The following is an 18,034-nucleotide window of genomic DNA, read 5'->3' on the forward strand; positions in this document are numbered from 1 at the left end:
CTTACCGGTGCCCGGTATCCCTTTGCGCCCGGGTCGTAATGACCCCATTTGTGTTTATCTAAATGGGCTTCAACTATCCTCCAAAGAATTCAAAGTTCACACCTTTGAGTTCACGTTTTTACACATTCAAACCACTCCATGGATTGATTACACAAACATGCACTTCATAAAATCATGTCAAATCTTGCTAGCCAACTACTGTCAGCAATAAACCGGACAAAAACCTTAAAATGCCCTCCATTTGTGGCACTGGACAGACACTCCTACATCTAAAATCACACGCTTACATGGCTTTATGATGAAAACTTAAATAACTAAAACTTTTTCAGTGAATTATAAATAACGGGGAAAAAAATGATTTTGTTTTCTCTTTTTTAATTTGGCGGCCCACCGAGACTCCTGTTTGCACAGCTTCCCCTGCCCCCATGCCCCTCCACTTTTTTTAATTCCTTACCCCTCCCCATATATATTTTTACTAAAAAAGTTTTTTTCGTCATTTTAATTTTACTTAAATAGCTTGTCGTTATTTATTTTTCATTATAAACACTGTATACCAAAGTATCTCATCAAACTGTGCACTTTGACCAAAACACAGGCCCACACTTGCATTTTGAGTTGTTGGTTCCGACATTGCCCTATTGCCCCCTAGGCTAGTCCGAGCCTGCCCCCAAAGACTCAGTCAGACAACATTCTCTCGAAAACACAATGGGACAGCACACAACACACCAGCGAAGAAGGTTATCAGACTTATTGAGTTCCCCCCTTGCCATTTAAACTAAACCAGAAGAGCAAGACCCCTCTAAAAGAGATGATAACCAAACACTCCAAAATGCAAAAGATTTACTGTCAATCTTTCAGACTTACGTTTTCAGATCCACTACACACTACTCCCATAATCAACTATTGCACACAACGGCAACTGCCTAAAACACACCACACAAACTGGACAACATCAATTGTTCACTGTCCTATCGCTGCCATCCCACCCAATGGCAGGTTTTAACTAGGTCCTTAAAGGGCTGGCTCCAACTGATTGGCCCTGGGCTCCCTTCTGGATGAAACACGCTTTAGAGATCTCTGTCAGCCAATCACACGGGTACTTAATGATAATGATGTGTTATTTATATAGCGCCTTAATCCAAAGCGCTTTACAGAGCTTAAGACCCCAGTGTGCTTCTAGCTTGCAAGCATCAACAGCACAGGATTTACATCAGCCTCTATCCCATTAACAACCTCCTCCCTGTTTTCTTGCAGGTCCGGGTGCAACCAAGCCGCCAAAATGTCTGAAATACACTATATGAGACAACATTACTTAAATAACCAATATATTTAGAAAAATACATTTTTGCAGTAAAACGTCTCACACTGGATGCAGTATATCTGGTCCAGGGATTGGATTAATAAAAAGGGCATCAGGCATACGTTCTCTCCAAACACCTTCCAATGCTGAAAATGGCACCACGCTCCCAATGGGCAAAGGCTGAAACTCACCGTCTCACAGCTGTTGGAAAGAAGCAATGCCTTGACCGTCAAGCCACTTGACCCCGTGGCATGGGAGTGAATTTGCAACTCCTGTTTATCTTTTGTGAAGAAACCAGGGCTCCACATGGCTGCAAAAAACAAAACAGAGATGGGTATGAGATGGAGAATATGTCACAGACTAAAGTAGGCCATTCTTGATGCTAACCCAAACACTGGCTGGGCGAAGAAGGATACCAAGGACCAAGTCAGAGGAAAGGTGGGAACTGAGGGCAGCATATCCTGTCACCCACTCACAGGCACACACGGATACTGACTTCCCCTTTTCCTCAACACTCATCACTCCTATGGAGGCTTCGCAGCCTTTATGTAAGAGATATCAGATATTTTTGCTGCATTATTGACTGCGCAACATAAAGTATTTACCTTAAACCTGACTCCAACTTCTCCTTTCTCTGAATGTCAACTATATGAAAGTAGTAGGGCCAATCCCAAATAGCATGGAATGTGAACTCACGTTGGGGATTGTGATTTCCACCTGCTAAAACGGGATTCATAATGTTCGTTGACCATCAAAATCCTGATGCGGTTTATCGCGACAGAATCACGATAATGCACATTTGACCATAATAAAGTCTGTACCCCTAAATAGCAGGAGGTCACAGGGGCAAGGGGCAGAGCTTTGAAAGGTGAAGGAGTGTGGAAGGAAAGAAGCACGGGTTCTTTGATATTTTGCATGGCGGGATTGCATGTCAATGAACCCACATAGATCCACTAAAACAGCTTTGTGCAAAGTGGTGCTACATTACAGCAGAGCACTATACATGGAGTCATCAAGCCGCGAGTGACCGCAAACATCTTAGGGATAAGCCTGAGTGAAGTTTCTCAGAAGTGATCTGTGGCTTCCTGCAAATAGCCTGGTGAGATGCGGGTAGATCTACAGGTTCATGCAGACTTCTCTTCTTGCCTGAATTTGCGAAAATCTCCTTTAAGAGCCATGCATTTTTGGTAGAGTTCAGGAGAACTTCGGGCAGTTTTTGGCGGATTCCTGATGAAAAACATATGTAAAATAACTTAAAAGGCTTCAAGAAGGAAGAGAAAGGTTAGGGGAAAGGAAGAGGTATTTTGAGGCTGGGTGATGGGGGTGGCAGGAGGAAATTGACTCCTGTACACCTGTGAATGGTATCCAAGTAGGACAGCACATTAAACTCTGCAGTAAGATATCTCTGTAGGTGAATGCACCTAGTACAGAGACATATGTGTAACTTACAGTTCCCAAGTTTAAATGTAGGTAAAAAGAAGTTGATCAAATTAGTAAAGTTGTAGTGGGGAATTGTAAAAATGCATGTCACACCAGCAAAGTTAGTCACGTGTCATGCATGCCTCGGTCTGCTTTGAACCATTCTGAGGTCAACACATTGGGGGTCATTCCGAGTTTGGAGGTAAGTAACGTCCCTTACCGGCATGGCGCAAATAGCGTGTCCGTGCTGGCACCAGTCCACTAATAGAGTACTATTACGACTTCGCGGGCATGAGCTTTACGCCATGCCGGTAAGGTATCTAGCGCCATGCTGCAAAAGGCTCCCAAAAAGCCCTTACCGGCACCAAGCGTAGCGCAGATAACACTACCGACATTGCCCAATGCGTAAATAGCGGTGACCGTAATTAGCGGTCACCGCTATTTACAGTCAACATTTACAGTCAACACTAATACTAATAAGTGGAACCGGAAGTAGCGTCATCGCAAAGGAACGGGAAGGAACACGGTGGCCATCTTTAAAAACACAATCCATTGCCATCCTCACCACACAGGACCCCTGGGACACTGCTGATTGTTAGAAAACATCCATCTCCAATACCACAATGCCTAAGGCCGTGAAGAAGGGAGCTGTCCACCTGAGAAAGGAACGATTTAAGGTGGATGAGCTCCAGATGCGTGTGGACACACTGCACGAGCATGCTGCCACAGTCTTCTCCAGCAACATGAGGAGAGAGGCAGTGCTAAGGAGAAAAGAGATCTGGGCACTTGTTGCCCAGAATGTTAGTGCTGTGGCAACACACCACGCACATTAAAAGACTTCCGTAAGTGATGGGACGACCTGCAACTAAGGGTGCGCAACATCCTCTCTGTCAATCGCAGCCAGGCCATGGGAACAGGAGGAGGTCCCAGTTTCCCTATAAAGCTCACCCCTTTGGAGGACATATGCGCAAGCATGATTGGGACAGTATCCATCCAAGGTGTAGGCGAGATGGAGTGTGGCGCCACAACATCGGGCGATGGAGGTGAGTGTCCAAAGTAAACACTGCGATGCCAAATCTGATGAAAGTCAACCCCTATGTCAGTCCGAAGAGTCACGCTATGGTCGCCCACACACACTCACTCCCCGTAAAGTAGGCCGATGCATCACAGACACATGCAGATGCCTGGTGTAAGGCAATATTGTACATGACACATACCACACAAAGTAGGAAATTCCACGAGGCACACAGTGTGCATGTGCAAAATAGTATGCATGTCAGACAGCACTGTTCCTGGCCAACATGAGTGATGCCGACATATGCCTGCATTTACCACCCATGTATCAAATGACGTGCCCTTCCAAACACAAATGCCTATTACCCCCAATTGTGTGGATGAGCAATTGTCCCAATGTGTGTATGATGCCTTTCAAAACATCACTCATGCCGTCCCTCTCTTCCACCCCCACAGGCACTGACCATGACAGCGATGGGCAGGACGCTACTCCTGCACAGGCCACACCCCGGAAGAGGTCCCAGGAGGACAGCAACCGGCCGTCAACCTCGAGGGGACAAGCCAGGGGGAGCAGTATACCAGCATCCAAGCCACCGCGGTTACCCATTGCACCTGTGCCACCAAGGCCCGTGGAGGGCACAGCACCACCACCACCTCCACCCACTGGTCAGCCTGATGACACATGCGAGGCACCACATTCGGAGGAGTCGAGTTTGGCTGGGGAGGTGGCAGCCACGGCACCCCTGACTGTAGATGACACACAGGAGGATATCTAGGGCACCATGGAGGACGATCTAATGGATGTGGTCCATACCCCAACTCAACTTGCATCCCCCCAAGTATCATTGTTCGATACCGGGAATGCCACCACCCCAGAGCAGTCTGGCCAGGACCATACAGATGGACACTTCAGTCCAGTTTCCAGTGTTGGGGAGGCTGAGCAGGCTGGGCATGACAGCCAGGGGCCCAATATATCCACAGGTGCACCCGCAGGGCCGCAGCGGGCTGACCTGATAACTGCACTTGTGCGTGAGTTCGTACAGAACAACAGGCAGGCCAGAGAGGAGTTGCGTACAGAGTTAGCTGCACTAGGCCGGTCCATTACGGACAACACTGCCTCCATGGTGAGATCTTTCTTGGACAACACCAGCCGCCTCTGCAAGGAGGTCTCGGCCCTCCGGCAGGTGTTAGGGCACATTGCGGATGCCACACATCCCGCCACACAACCTCAGAAGGCAGCCACACTGTCGTCCTGCAGTTCCACGCAAACGAGCCCGCTCCGCAGGTCGGCCCGTACACAGCGCCGACAAGACATGCCGCCCCCTTGGTCAGGGAGTGCCGAGTAATTGTAATGGCAGCCTCATGTAGGCTTCGGGGACTCAATGGGACTTGTGTGGGGGAGTTGTGGGGGAGGGGGTGAGGGTGTGTGGGGGAGTTGTGGGGGGAGGGGGTGAGGGTGGTTGAGGGTTTTGTCACTTAAGTTTACTTTGTTACATTTAATACACCGGTTGTGTGAAAAACAAGACCTGAGTGGACATTCATCATTGCGCATGTGTCAATTATTCAGTTACAGTGCATGGTGTAGTTGTACCCCCACACCCAGTTCCCTCTATCCAACCATCATGTCACCCTCTGCTGCCATGTGTGTCACAAATATTGTGCAATCACGGACTTGCACACAGTACGGGCCTCCTATGCATCACCACTGCGATGATGTCCAGCCACATCTTCTTCCTCCCCTTCATCATCACCAGGTGGTAGCAGTTCAATGTCAGGGGGCAGGGGCACGTTCCGGCAGATGCACATATCGTGCAGCTCGTCACATGCCATGATGATCTTGACCACCTTGACCGGCTGAGGCAGTGACATCGTGCCTTCAACAGGCCAAAGGTCTGCTCGATGTCCACACGGGTACAGTAATGGGAACAATTGTAGTCCTCGTTGTGCCTGTTCTGTGGGTTACAGACAGGGATGAAGAGCCACCGCTTCAAGGGATAGCCACTATCACCTGCATGCGATGCAATTAAAGGTAAATGTCATGCGAATAATGATGGACAGCTGTACTAGTCACACATGCCGGCAGATTATCATTGGTCACATGCACATGTCCCTGGTTGTATGCAAGCTATTTTTTGTCCATCAATGTGTCCTGTGCCATGGAATAATGGTGTGGGTTGCATCTTCAAGATGATACACGGTGTGCTCTGCAGTATAGTAGCTCATGCATTGTGTACGCATATTGCTGTGTTTGTGTGATTTTGGTGATTTGTTGTGTTGTGTAGGATTTTCTGATGGTGAGCGTTGGCAGTAGCCTCTGCAATTTATGGCATTCTGCGCTGCTTTTTCCAATGGTGACATGCAGCCTTCCTGTGGTTGATCCGGGATAATGTGCACCACAATGTGTGATGATCTTGCTTGCGTCACCTTCCATCTCCACCTGTTTGTGGTGGTATAGTTTGTGATTGCGTTATACCACCTCCATGGCATGGAGGCCATATTTTGTTTCTAGTATCTCCTGGGGAGTCCGTGGTAGAGATATGTATTCCGTTGTGTGCTTGAGGTGGAGCACCGACATTACCTTGAGTAGAGGGGGGGGATGGCGGTGCATATTTCAATGAGACTGACAGTTGTATATCATGTCCACAATGGTGTTGATAGTGTCACGGTCCAGACGGTACGGGGTGTGGTTGTGCTGCGGGGTTGGGTTGGAGGGACTGACTCTGATTGTTGGGATTGGGGGCTGCATGCATGGTTAAGCTGGCTGCACTGGTGGGGCATGCAGGGCCTGTCTCACCCTCCTTCTCCTGCTGCATCTCCTCTGTGGTGCCTGCTGTTGTAGTTGGTGTTGTTGCTGGTGTTGCAATGCATGCATGTCCTCCAGCTGAAGTGTTGATGCTGCTATTGTATTTATCTTGGTGTGGTAAGGGGTGTGGTGTGTGGGTGTGCTCATTTTGTAGTGGGCCAAACTCCATTGCCTCCACCTGTGCTGATTGTGTGCACCTGTGGCATTTGGGATCACTGCACATGGCATTTTACGGTAGGTCTGTGATGCCAGTATTTACAGCATGCCGGTAGGCACTTTTAACAACTCCATGAAGCCGTAATTTGCATGTCTGCTTACCTTGTGATCTACTCCAGTTTACGGCATGCCGCTATTGCCAGCATGGTGGGTCGCATGCCCGCATCCAGACCGCTATTAAAGGCACCGTATTTTACGGTGCCGTTAATAGCGGTCGGCTGGTCAGAATAGCCTGTAGCGGTATTCGATGCCGATATTCCTTTACCGGCATCGTTGTTCCTTTAGCACCAACCTCGGAATGACCCCCATTGAGTATTAGAGAGATTTATAATATTACAATATAGGGAATTCCTATCAAACATGGACCTCTCAAAAGCCAACAGAGCTGGGGAAGAGTGAGTGGTGCATTAGGGGTGCATCGTGTTGAGTTTGCTTCCATGATGACTAATAAGGTTATTTAATAATAGGGACAGGTCATTGCCGCAGGTCAATGACCTCAGAAAAGCCAGTAGGGCTGAGGCAGAGTCAATCACATGTCAAGCATTCATGGAGTAGACCAGGGATTGAAATTGATTGGAGCTGGGAGCTATGTATCTCCTTCTAGCCTTGGAGAGTATTGCTTGGCTTGAAACCAATAGCTACCAGGAGCTCTTTTGACTCTCCAGGTAAACTGGTGCCTTACAAACATACATATATGACTTAACTTTGAACATTTGAGAATGTTAATAAAGAAGAATCTGGACACATCTAGTACACATTTAAACATAAGGGATCATACATAATATTAAAACAGTCAAGGTTTGCCTCTCTTGTAGAAGTTAGATTCGTGGTGTGCTGTGCTCTCACTTCATGGTTCCTCATAGGTAGCTCCTTACTACTGGGTGATGACTGACACCAAGGAGCTGGTCTTAGCTCTTGCTCATTGAATTTTAATTGCGCACCCTGTGACTCTGACGTTCCTTAAAGGAATACCATTTAGTCAGGTAAGATTGAAATGTTATGAGTTCAGTGCCTGGGAAAAACACGTATCTACAGTAACAAACCTTTGTTGATGCAAGTGATGAGATGCGCTTGCGGCCAAAAAGATGTGCCCTTTTCACAAACGTTTCTGAATAAGATGGCCTGCACATTTCTCAAAGTAATGGACATTTAAAAAATGCATCATTCAAGCAATTTTTCTATTTGCATAACCTTTTGTGTATTTGGCACTAAGTGTGTTCTTTAAAAAAAAAATCGTTCTTATTGCAATATCATAAAATGATACTCACATCTCACTAGGCATATCGGATAAGCATTGTGAACAGTTTTTCCCCGGCTCAACCTCTACCCACCTCAACCCCTCAATTTAGCCCACCAATCACCCATGGTAATGGGTGGTGGTGATCAACAAACAGTGATACATTCTTACTGGTGTTCTCCTTACTAAAGCTTTTCAATGTTCTCTTTGGCATGGCTGTAACATTTTTCATTCGGCGTGAGCGGCCTCCTGTATATTTATTTTGTGTTTGTTTTATTGGTTTGATTTTAAACCTTTAACAATTTGATCTTATTTCATTTCCATTTCTATATACATCGCCATTTCCTTAAAAAAGAGGTCACAGCATTGCATTAAAAAAAATATAAAGATTCAAATTGCAGTATTTGGTTCAACATTACATTGACAGAGGATGTTATCCCTCCCCCTCAAATCCCAACCTCCTCTCTTCTCAATCCCTCAACCATCCCTTTTATTTTCCAATCAAGATTGAAGCTGAACCCCCCAGTAGTCCCTGTAGGATACCGGAATCCTTTCCAGGTTTTTATCTTATCCTTGATTTCCTCCATATTATCATTTCATTTGGATATCGAAAACTTCATTGGTGAATTTTACTAATGCGAAGATGAGTGGTGGATTTTCTCCCAATAGTAGCATGTTCCACCTGTCCTCTGCCGACAGTGACTGCACTCTCTTTATGAATCTTCCCAGGTGTAATGTTCTTTTGGCTGTCAAACCTCGACAATGAACTATTGCGTGCTTCAGGGACTCTGCAGAGTCTTGATGACCACAAAACACATTTCTCTATTTGCCTTGTAGCGCCCAGAACCTCCTTAGTTAAGTAGAGGTTTAGGCATATCCTCATGAATTGATCTCTATTTCTCCTACACAGAAATCTTAACATGTATTTCGGGATAGATATCAGGGCTCTACATTCTCCATTGAAATCCATTATTAGTCTATTTGAGTTCCTTTTATCTTGGGTTGATATCCAGTCATCTCAATACAATTTGGCTTTAACTCCCATGGGATTTACAATCAAGTCTTCTAGTTTCACATTCAGGTTGGTTAAGCATTTTATAGATTTCTCCTTCCAATGGCCCAAAGGCCACTTTAGGCCTTTACCTGATAGTAATCTCAGAATTTTCAAAGATGGAGATGAATTGGCAATGAGGGATTTTCGGAATAAGGTTAGCGACTTCCAGAGGCTCACTGAATAGAATGACTGTAGCCCCAGTTCAAATCTAATCAAAGCCAGGGGAAGTCCCCTTGGGAGTCGCAACACCTTGTTCCAAAAGATTCCCTCTAAAATTTCCCAGATTTTCCAGGGGAGATTTAGTCCAGTCTTTGCTCTGTATGACAGGATCGGGATTACGTTCATGTTTTAAAAGGTCAAAATGGGAACCATTGACAATCTGCCATATCTACTATACAGTAGATGTTTTTGGCCTTTATTCTCAAACCCATGCTCCATGGGTCCTTGATCATGCTCTGATTCACACACACACAGACACGTGATGGTCTCTATTCTCTCTAGACATTCTGTTCAAATTTTCCATTTAAATTTAAACTTTTGGGTCCCTCTGGTGGCATTTAGAATGATCACTTTCGATTTATTTACATCAACTTGGAGGTCATTGTTCCTGATATAACTTTGTACGCATGTGAGTCTTCTTTGCAAGGCTATAGGTGTTTTATCGATCAAAATCAGGTCATCAGCATATAGGACTCAAGGTATTAGGGTCCAGATTTATTTTAGGATGGAAGGCTATGACTTCAGCCTGATGTTCTGCTAGGTCCAACAAATCCAGAATAAACAGGGCTGGTGCTAAAGGGCAGCCTTCCTTGAGCCCTCGGTATGTCTTGATTTATTTAGGCATCCCCCCTGCATATTCAAACAGACCTGTATAGATGTTCCAGAGTATAATTCCCTTATAGATGGCAACACATGAATCAGGCACCGCCAGCCCTCCAGTTATTTCCATAATCTCTCCCTACTGATACTATCAAACGCCTGCTCTAGGTCCACGATTGCTACATAGAGTTTAATGGTTTGCCTTTTTGCTTGTGTTTTCAGGAGATTCAGCAGGAAGAGATTTAGGGAGGTCGCAAAACCCTTAACAAAGCAGGTCTGGTCATGGCCCAAGATTCCCGCTTAATTTTCCCATTTTGTTAGGTGATTCAATATTAGAGCAGCATAAGGTTTTCCCAGGACATCAAGAGGGGTGATAGGGCGATAGTTTTTCAGATTCGTTCTATCGTCCTTCCTGAAAATCGGCATTATCACAGCCTTTTTCCAGGAAAAGGGAACCTTCTTTTTTGTTGGAACAGCTGGTAGGCAAATTCTGCTATGGGTTCTGTTCAAGTATACTATTGGTTAAACCATCAAGCCCAGGGGCTCTCGGGGTGCTCAATTTCATGATCAGAGTCAAGATGTCATTTATATCAAAATGCCAAGACCAAGATTCTGAGTCTTGGGGTCCCCGCTCTAGTTCACTTGGAGATGTCGAGGCAAAGAGGGTACAGAAGTGATCTACCCACTGTTCTTCAGTCACAGCAGTTATCTGCAGAGCTTGCTGGGGAGTGCCCATGGAGTTAATAAGCTCCCAAGTAAGACGTGAGTTTATTTTACATAGTATTTTTAGCATAAGTTCCGCTTCAAACTGGTATCTAAGTTGTTTAAATGACATTCTTCAATTTTTATATTGTTGGCTTTGTTTCTTTCATTTCCGATATCTTACTACCCCAGGAAGCCTCCTCAACTCTTTTATTTCTTTCCTAAATGTTTTCCTGGCTTGCACAATCTCGTTATTATAGGTATGCTTATGTATAAATTCACAATGTCTTCATCCCCCACTCTTTACCACAAATTGTACCAATAATGTGTCAGGGGTATTGACCCACGTTTGGACTATTATGCTGCAACATTTGGTGCTGTGGGCTTAGGAAATCCAAGATGGCGGAAAAGCCCACATTGCGCCAGAATCCAGGAAAACCGCGCAGTTTTGGCGCACACCAAAATGTTCCCCTGAACTGCCACCCACCAGTGCGAGCGTGATGGGCCAGGAGTGCCATGGGTGAAATGTGTGCCAAAGGAAAAACAACAGTGCCGGTTAGCTCAGAAAGCGCTTTGAAATCACCTTTGTTTCTCTAAAATGCAAGCTAAAAATGCCTATTTTAAACATTGCAAGATATTCAAAAATCTCAATGAACACCAGCAGACATTTGGCAGAAGGTAGACTTGTGTGCATACAAAATTTGGAAAGAGAAAGAGCCCAAAATAATGTTGATAATGAAACTGGCTGAGCTGTGGATGTCAGCAGCCTAAGTTAAATTGGACTGAAAGACACTAAAATCTAAATGTTTAAAATAAATGAGTGGCAACTACCCCCGACAGGAGTTGAAACTTGCTCAACCATTCTTCCCAGGCCTGGCTGCATTCTGCTGCCCCCACCAAAAGGAGATGACACCTCCCTGATTGGATTAGGGGAGGAGCAGCTGGGGACTGCAGGAAACTGAACAATGAGCCTTCCTTGGCTCAGGCAAATGTTAAATTAGTGGGGGTCGTAAATGGCTTCCTCTTGAGAGAAACGGGGAGGGGCAGTGCCTCTGTGAGCAACTTGAGTTGGAGGAAGTGGACAAACCAGAAATTCCACCATGTGCTTTGGGAAACCACACCCCTCTGGGCCAGAGCATAATTTTAAAAAGATAGATAATTCATAGTACGGACTTGTCAAAATTATATAATTAATATCATTATTCTTGTGATTTTTCTGTGCACATTTTAAGAGGTGTTAGAACTCTGTACCATGTTCTGAGGCAAAACCCCATGAATTATGGAGATTGCAGACACGGGGTTCACGCTAGAAAAATGAAAATTTACTGGAATGTGTGTAGAAAGGCGATGTACATCTGTGTCATTTTTGGTAAAAATCCAATATTGGTAAACCAACCAAAAAGCGCAAAATGTTGTCATTTCTTAATCCAAGCTCTTAGAAACATCAGAGTTGGAACAGAAACTACCTTCTGTGATATATGATATGTGCATGTAATGTCAAAGACGTGTGTATCTGGGAAACCTGTTAGTTATGAAAAATTCATTTTCTAAGTAAAAGCAAAGGGGTGTTTCTTCAATAGACTGTAAGACTCTGACTCACTCTGACTCACTGCTCCCTTCTCAAATCAGGTCTAAGAGGAATCCTTGACCTATCAAATCGTGAGTGGGTTGTGCATAGAAAGTTAGCATCCACACCTATTTTCAAAAGACATAAAAAGAACCACTGGAAGCCAGACAGGGACTTTCATTTTCCAACCTTCAACTGAATTCCTGCACAGCACGCTGACGGAGAACTCCAGAAACCAGAACTCCAGAGATCCAGACTAACTCCAGAACAAAAACTCCAAAGAGCTGAACTCTTCAGCAGGCCTCAAAATCTTTTGCAAACTATTCAACCGCCGGGCTGTACGGTTTGCTGCTTGCTAAGAGTCATGTGTATCCAGAACCGCAGACCAGACCCAGACCGCTGTGAGCAGAACCGGTGCCTGATTGACCCGCCGATCAGAGAGAACCGCAGCTAAACTTGTTGACCAGATCTGTGACGAGGCCATTCCTTTCTAATTTATAGTGTGAGTACCCAGCTAGAACTGTGCAGAACCCATCTCTTAGTTTAAAATAATCTGATTCAAAACATTTAACCTGTCCAAAACTGCATCATAGAATCGTGTGTCCCTTCTCCGATTTTAAACCTGTAAAAGTGTCATTTGCTATTTTGAATCATTATTTAATTTCTGAAAAACTACCTTCATAAAATCATCCGTATCTCTTGAACCGTTAGTGATAGAAGCAAGATTTAAAAGCTAAGATTCTAGGCTTTCCAACGAACCCAGAACTGACTTTTTCTTCATTATACTTTTTCCGTAATCGTGCTCGACACACTCGGAAAAAGTGCTGCGATTTGCGATTTGGCTCAAATTTCTTCACTTGTCAAAATAGCGGCTTCTTGCTTTCCTTTGCTGAAATTCGTTTGCAACCTGACAATCATTCATAGAGCATTGCTAAAGTGATCCTGAACTAATTTAAAGTAGCTATCACCCACCCTGAATCTCTTATAGGGAATTAAAATCATTGTTAGCATATTTTTCCCTTCTTTGCATACCACCTTTAAAGTAATTTGCCTGTGTTAAAAATCATCCCTGTTTCTCTAAGCTTGCTAGGGGGGAACTGAATTCGGATTGTACTGTGATTGTATTCCTGAAGACTGTGTGTGTTACTTCCATCTCCTTACATTGCATAGGGGGGGAGTGAATTGCCAAAAGGGGAAAAGTGAACATATTAGCTTTTGTTGAACCCATATCAGTTTATTCCTGTGCTGCATTCTTTTCCATCACTGCATTCCTTGAAACCATAAAAGTATTCTCTGCTACCTTATCCTTTCCATACCAACTCCAAAGTAATAAAATAAGTGTACTAGTGTAAGATTATCCATTGTTGATCAACATCATATTCTTAAGTGTGATATCAAATATTAATTTATTATAAAAGTGTGATATATATATATTGTTTAATTTTCAATAAATCTTTACAACCTACTTCTTGGCTCAGTGAGGTCAGGGGGATTCAAAGAGAGGGGCGTTATATAAGCGTTTATCATCCAGAGTATAACTTGTCATAAAAATATATAAATAAGGGCTTCCTTTGGGCGTCCCAGACGAGGCACTGACTTAGTGGGATTGCTGACTTGAAGTCACTTAACAGATTGGGGGCTCGTAGCCGGGGATTCTGGATTAGAACTACCGCTTGTGCAGCTTAATACGGTGTGCTAACTGACAGGATATATAAATTCTGTTGGATCACCACGCCGTGTTACACTGTAAAAACACCCCTCAAAGGAAAGCTCTAAGGAAATGGTCTGTTTTGCAAAATAAAATACAAACTTCTGTAAGTCAGGAAGGAAATCAAAAATCCAGAATGACGACCTTGGTAGATATCAAAATAGCCAGAGAACACCTCTTACATAAGCTATTTGTGAGAGGTGAGTGGGTTCATCAGGACCAGGCGGTCTGGTTGCAGGCAATTGCACCCCAGATCACTGAAACAGGGTCAGATATATGGATAGATCAGGGTCCCTTACATGTGGCCCTGAGTGAACTATATATGGCCCCTAAGGCCAAGGATGAGCACAACAAGATTGCCAGGGTAGCAGCATATTTATATTTATATATGGGAGCCATACAGGACAAATGTGCTGAAGGCCAAGATCTGGCAAATAGGCAACTGATGGCATTAGAAAAGGCCCAATCTGACCTGGTATCTTCTGAGCAGAGGCTGCAGAGGAGCCAGGAGTCAGAAAATGATAGTAGGCAGTATATTATTAAAATAAAGGAGGATATGGATATCCTGCAACAGGAAAAGGCTGACCAGGATACCAGATTTCTGGCCTTGCAGAAGGAGTACCAAGAAGGTTTGGACTCCCTACTGCAGAGCCAGAAAAAGCTGGAGCAACAACTAGACTTTAACAGGGCATGCACAGAGCAGGTAGCCACCCTGCAAATCCGACTAGACAGAGAGAAAGAGGAAAGCAATAAATTGATTTTGAAAGACCTGGATACCCAGGCAGAATTTGATCAAGAACGCCAGAAAGCTGGTGCCTTTCAAAGGCAGAGGGACGACCTGGCAGCACAGATGCAGGCTCTTAGTCAGGAAAGGGACACCTTAGGCCGGGAGGTCTGCCAATTAAAAGAAAAAATTGAAGGAAATCGCCTGGCCCTCCAGGGGCTGGGTGACCTCCAAAAAGAGCATCAGAACTTGTTAGAGCACACCAGGAGGGTGGAAGATGCTCTGGCTAGAAAGGAGCAGGCCAGTAGGGATGGGAGTCAGGAGGTAACCCTCCTGCAGCAAAGACTGGCCCAGTATTCCAGGACCAATCAGGAGGCACAGAGAGAGATTGAGGCTCTCTGTCAGCACAATGATAGGCTCCAGCAACAGGTAGACATGCAGGAGAGACTGATAGAGTCTAGTAAGGCCTTAACTGAGGAACTGAAAGTGCAGGCTCTTGCATTGCAACAGGGAGCAGGGGCTGATAGAGATGAAGTTCGCTGGGAAAGGGAAACACCTGAGCATAACCTCAGGAGCCCTAGTACCAGAGGCTTTCATCTCTCCCAGTCCTTGGACTCTGCCACCCCCATGTCCCCTGGCGCACATGAGCACAGGGCCACAGGGAGGGCAGATTACTATCCAGCCAAACGTATGGGGTTCATAGGCCAGTACCTCCCAGGAATGGATGGGCGGACATCCGGGTATGGGCACCTAAGCACAGTGCAATTTAGTGGGGAACCCAAGGAGAGTAGGCCCACTAAGGACATCCTGAAAACCTCTGCCCAGTTAGGTCAGTGGGGGGGGGGGTACCCATTAAACCCTGGCAGCAAGGAGGGATCTGAAGACTCCTCTGAGCGGCCCAGGACACAGGAGACCAGGTCCCCACATTCTGCCAGCCATTCCCAGGCTCGCAGAATCTGGGAGAGCCTGGAAGATCAGAGGGGCACCTCTGGGAGCAGTGCTTCTGAGTCAGAGGATGAATGGACCAGGGTTACCCGAACCAAAAAGGCCAATAAGGCAAAAAGGGCCTTGCTTAAAGACCCCTTAAAGCAGATCAAGGCAATAAGGAGTGTCATCACGCCTTACCACAAGAACGCCAAGTATTCTGTTTGGGAACACTTGGAGCTTTATGAGCAAATGATGGAGACTTTCCATTTGAAGGACAGCAGCAGCTGCATTCAGTATGTCAAATGGACCTTCTCCCCAGAATACTCCAGTTTCTTTGCGGGGTTGGAGGACCAAAATCATTCAAGATGGTCCACCTACAGGGCGGCCATCTTGAAACATTTTTCTGTTCACAGAAATCCCCAAGAGGCTCGCAAGGCAGCCTACAATTTGCAATGTGGGGAGGATCAGACCCCACAAGAATTTGTGCAGGAGTTAAAGAGTGCTTTTGCGCAGACTGCAAAAAGGGTACGCACGGACAGTAAAGAATTTGTTAATACGTTTTTCCATGCCTTACCCAAATATATAATGACCCAGCTCGTGAGAGACTTTCACGAGAAAAGATCTTTAGACTGGGTCATTGAGCAAGCCACCCGCATCTATGAGGTGCAAAAACCGGTGGAAAATAAGAATCAGCCCAAAAACCCCAAAACCAACAGCACCCCTGCTGCTGCCAAGGTGGCAGAGGTAAAGGTTGCCCCCATTTTAGATTTGGAGATGGGGGGACCTAAAAACCTGGCTGCACCAAATAATTCAGAGCCCAGAAGGCCCTTGGGCCAGTCACAGACAGGGAGTCAAGGAGGTAGTCCCACAAATGGGGTGCCCCTGCTCCCCTGACTATGTAAGTCCCCGCTGTAAGGGAAACAGTCCAATCCTGGGTTATGTGTGGACTCCTCCGGCCCAAGGGGGGGGGGTCCAACCAATCCAGGGAACTTCCCTCAACGCTTCCGCCAGGAGGGCAGAAATTCACCTAATGCTGGGCAGAACTTGTTTCCCAGGTATCCACCCAATTTCCAACCCCAAAACGATCCATCCTTCTTTCCCCAATTCCCTGAGCCCAGACAACCTAATCCGGGAGAGGGGAGGCCAAGGCTGGAGGGGTACCCAAATCCTCCCAACCCAGGGTATTACCAGAGAAGGGATAGCTACCCTTCCCGGGATCAGCCCAGGGGAAAAAACAGAACCCCGTATCAGCCTGAGCCTGAGCGGGTTTCCCAACTTGAGCGCCAGGTCCAAAATATAGTCCGGGATCTGGGTCACATACTGAGGGCTCAACAGAACCTTCAGATGAGCATGCCACCGCAGAATGCCCCAAACTCTGGGCCTGGTGCTCCAGAACAATGACGGGGCAGCACCCTGATAACACACTGGTTCCCAGGGAGGAGGCACAAGGGGAAGGGGGGTGTAAAGCCTTGAAGGAAGCTTCCTTCCCCACTCGTAAACAGCCCCTGGAAACCCAGGAACCGGAAACAAAATCTCCTACCCCTGAAAGTCTGCCACCCAAGGAGCAAAGAGGAGGTAGGAGAAACAAAGTACCCAAACAGACCCACTTTGAGGAGGAGATACAGATCTTTCAATTTGAGGGAGAGGGATCCCAAGAGGATCCTGGGGAAAGGGTCTTCTCCTTCAGAGATGGGGGAACTCCTCCCAAGGAAAAATGGGTCCCAAGGGATTCCAATCCAGACTGGGTAGATGTGGGGATTGAGCTGTCGCCGCCCATCATCCTATCCCAGAACCAACAATACCAAAAACCCCTGGTTCAAACCCATCCTGGTGACTGCCTCCAAAAAGCGGGGGGGGGGGGCGGCCCAGAACCGGAACCAGGGGAACCTAAAACCGAATTAATTGACTGGGTAGATGTGGGGATTGAGCTGTCGCCGCCCATCATTCTATCCCATAACCAACAATACCAAAATCCCATGGATCAAACCCATCCTGATGACTGCCTCCAAAAAGGGGGGGGCAGCCCAGAACCGGAACCAGGAGAACCCGAAACCATATCCAGTTGCCAACTTTTTCTTTCAGATTCCCAAGGCTCTTCACAGAATTCTGCCCAAATTTCTTCTCTCTCAATGTCCAAAACCAGAAAGTTAGCCCACCAGTTGTCCAAAAATGTGCATTATCTGAGCCCCCTTGAGGAGAAGGAGGGAAGATATTATGCCCCGGTACAAGTACAGGGGCAGGGTACAATTTTGGCACTGGTAGACACTGGATCCCAAGCTACTCTTCTGTCCAAAAGGGCCTTTGATGAACTAAATGCAGGAAGGGGGGGAGAATTACCGTATTCCTCTCACCTCTCTTCCTGGACAACTCCAGAACTTTGACGGGAAGGAAATTCCCGTCGAGGGGACTGCAGATTTGGACATCGAAATTGGGCGACAAAAAGTGAAACACCCGGTCATAGTAGTGACTCCAGAGGGCACCCCTTGTTTACTAGGGAATGACCTCCTGAGAAGGTTGTCACCCCTAATAGATTGCATAAACAAG

The 18,034-nt window shown here is 46.0% G+C and overlaps 1 protein-coding gene across 1 annotated transcript in view; it reads right to left on the minus strand.

The window, feature by feature from the left end:
• CREB3L3 (cAMP responsive element binding protein 3 like 3) overlaps positions 1-18,034 on the minus strand; it is a 180,816-nt gene that overhangs the window by 94,206 nt on the left and 68,576 nt on the right. The window contains exon 4 of the mRNA XM_069649389.1: positions 1,492-1,610. Within this exon, the coding sequence (XP_069505490.1) occupies positions 1,492-1,610 (119 nt within the window). The remainder of the gene's footprint in view (positions 1-1,491; positions 1,611-18,034) is intronic.

Source organism: Ambystoma mexicanum, chromosome 1p (genome assembly GCF_040938575.1).
Source record: "Ambystoma mexicanum isolate Mex_15411 chromosome 1p, UKY_AmexF1_1, whole genome shotgun sequence".
NCBI lineage: Eukaryota > Metazoa > Chordata > Amphibia > Caudata > Ambystomatidae > Ambystoma > Ambystoma mexicanum.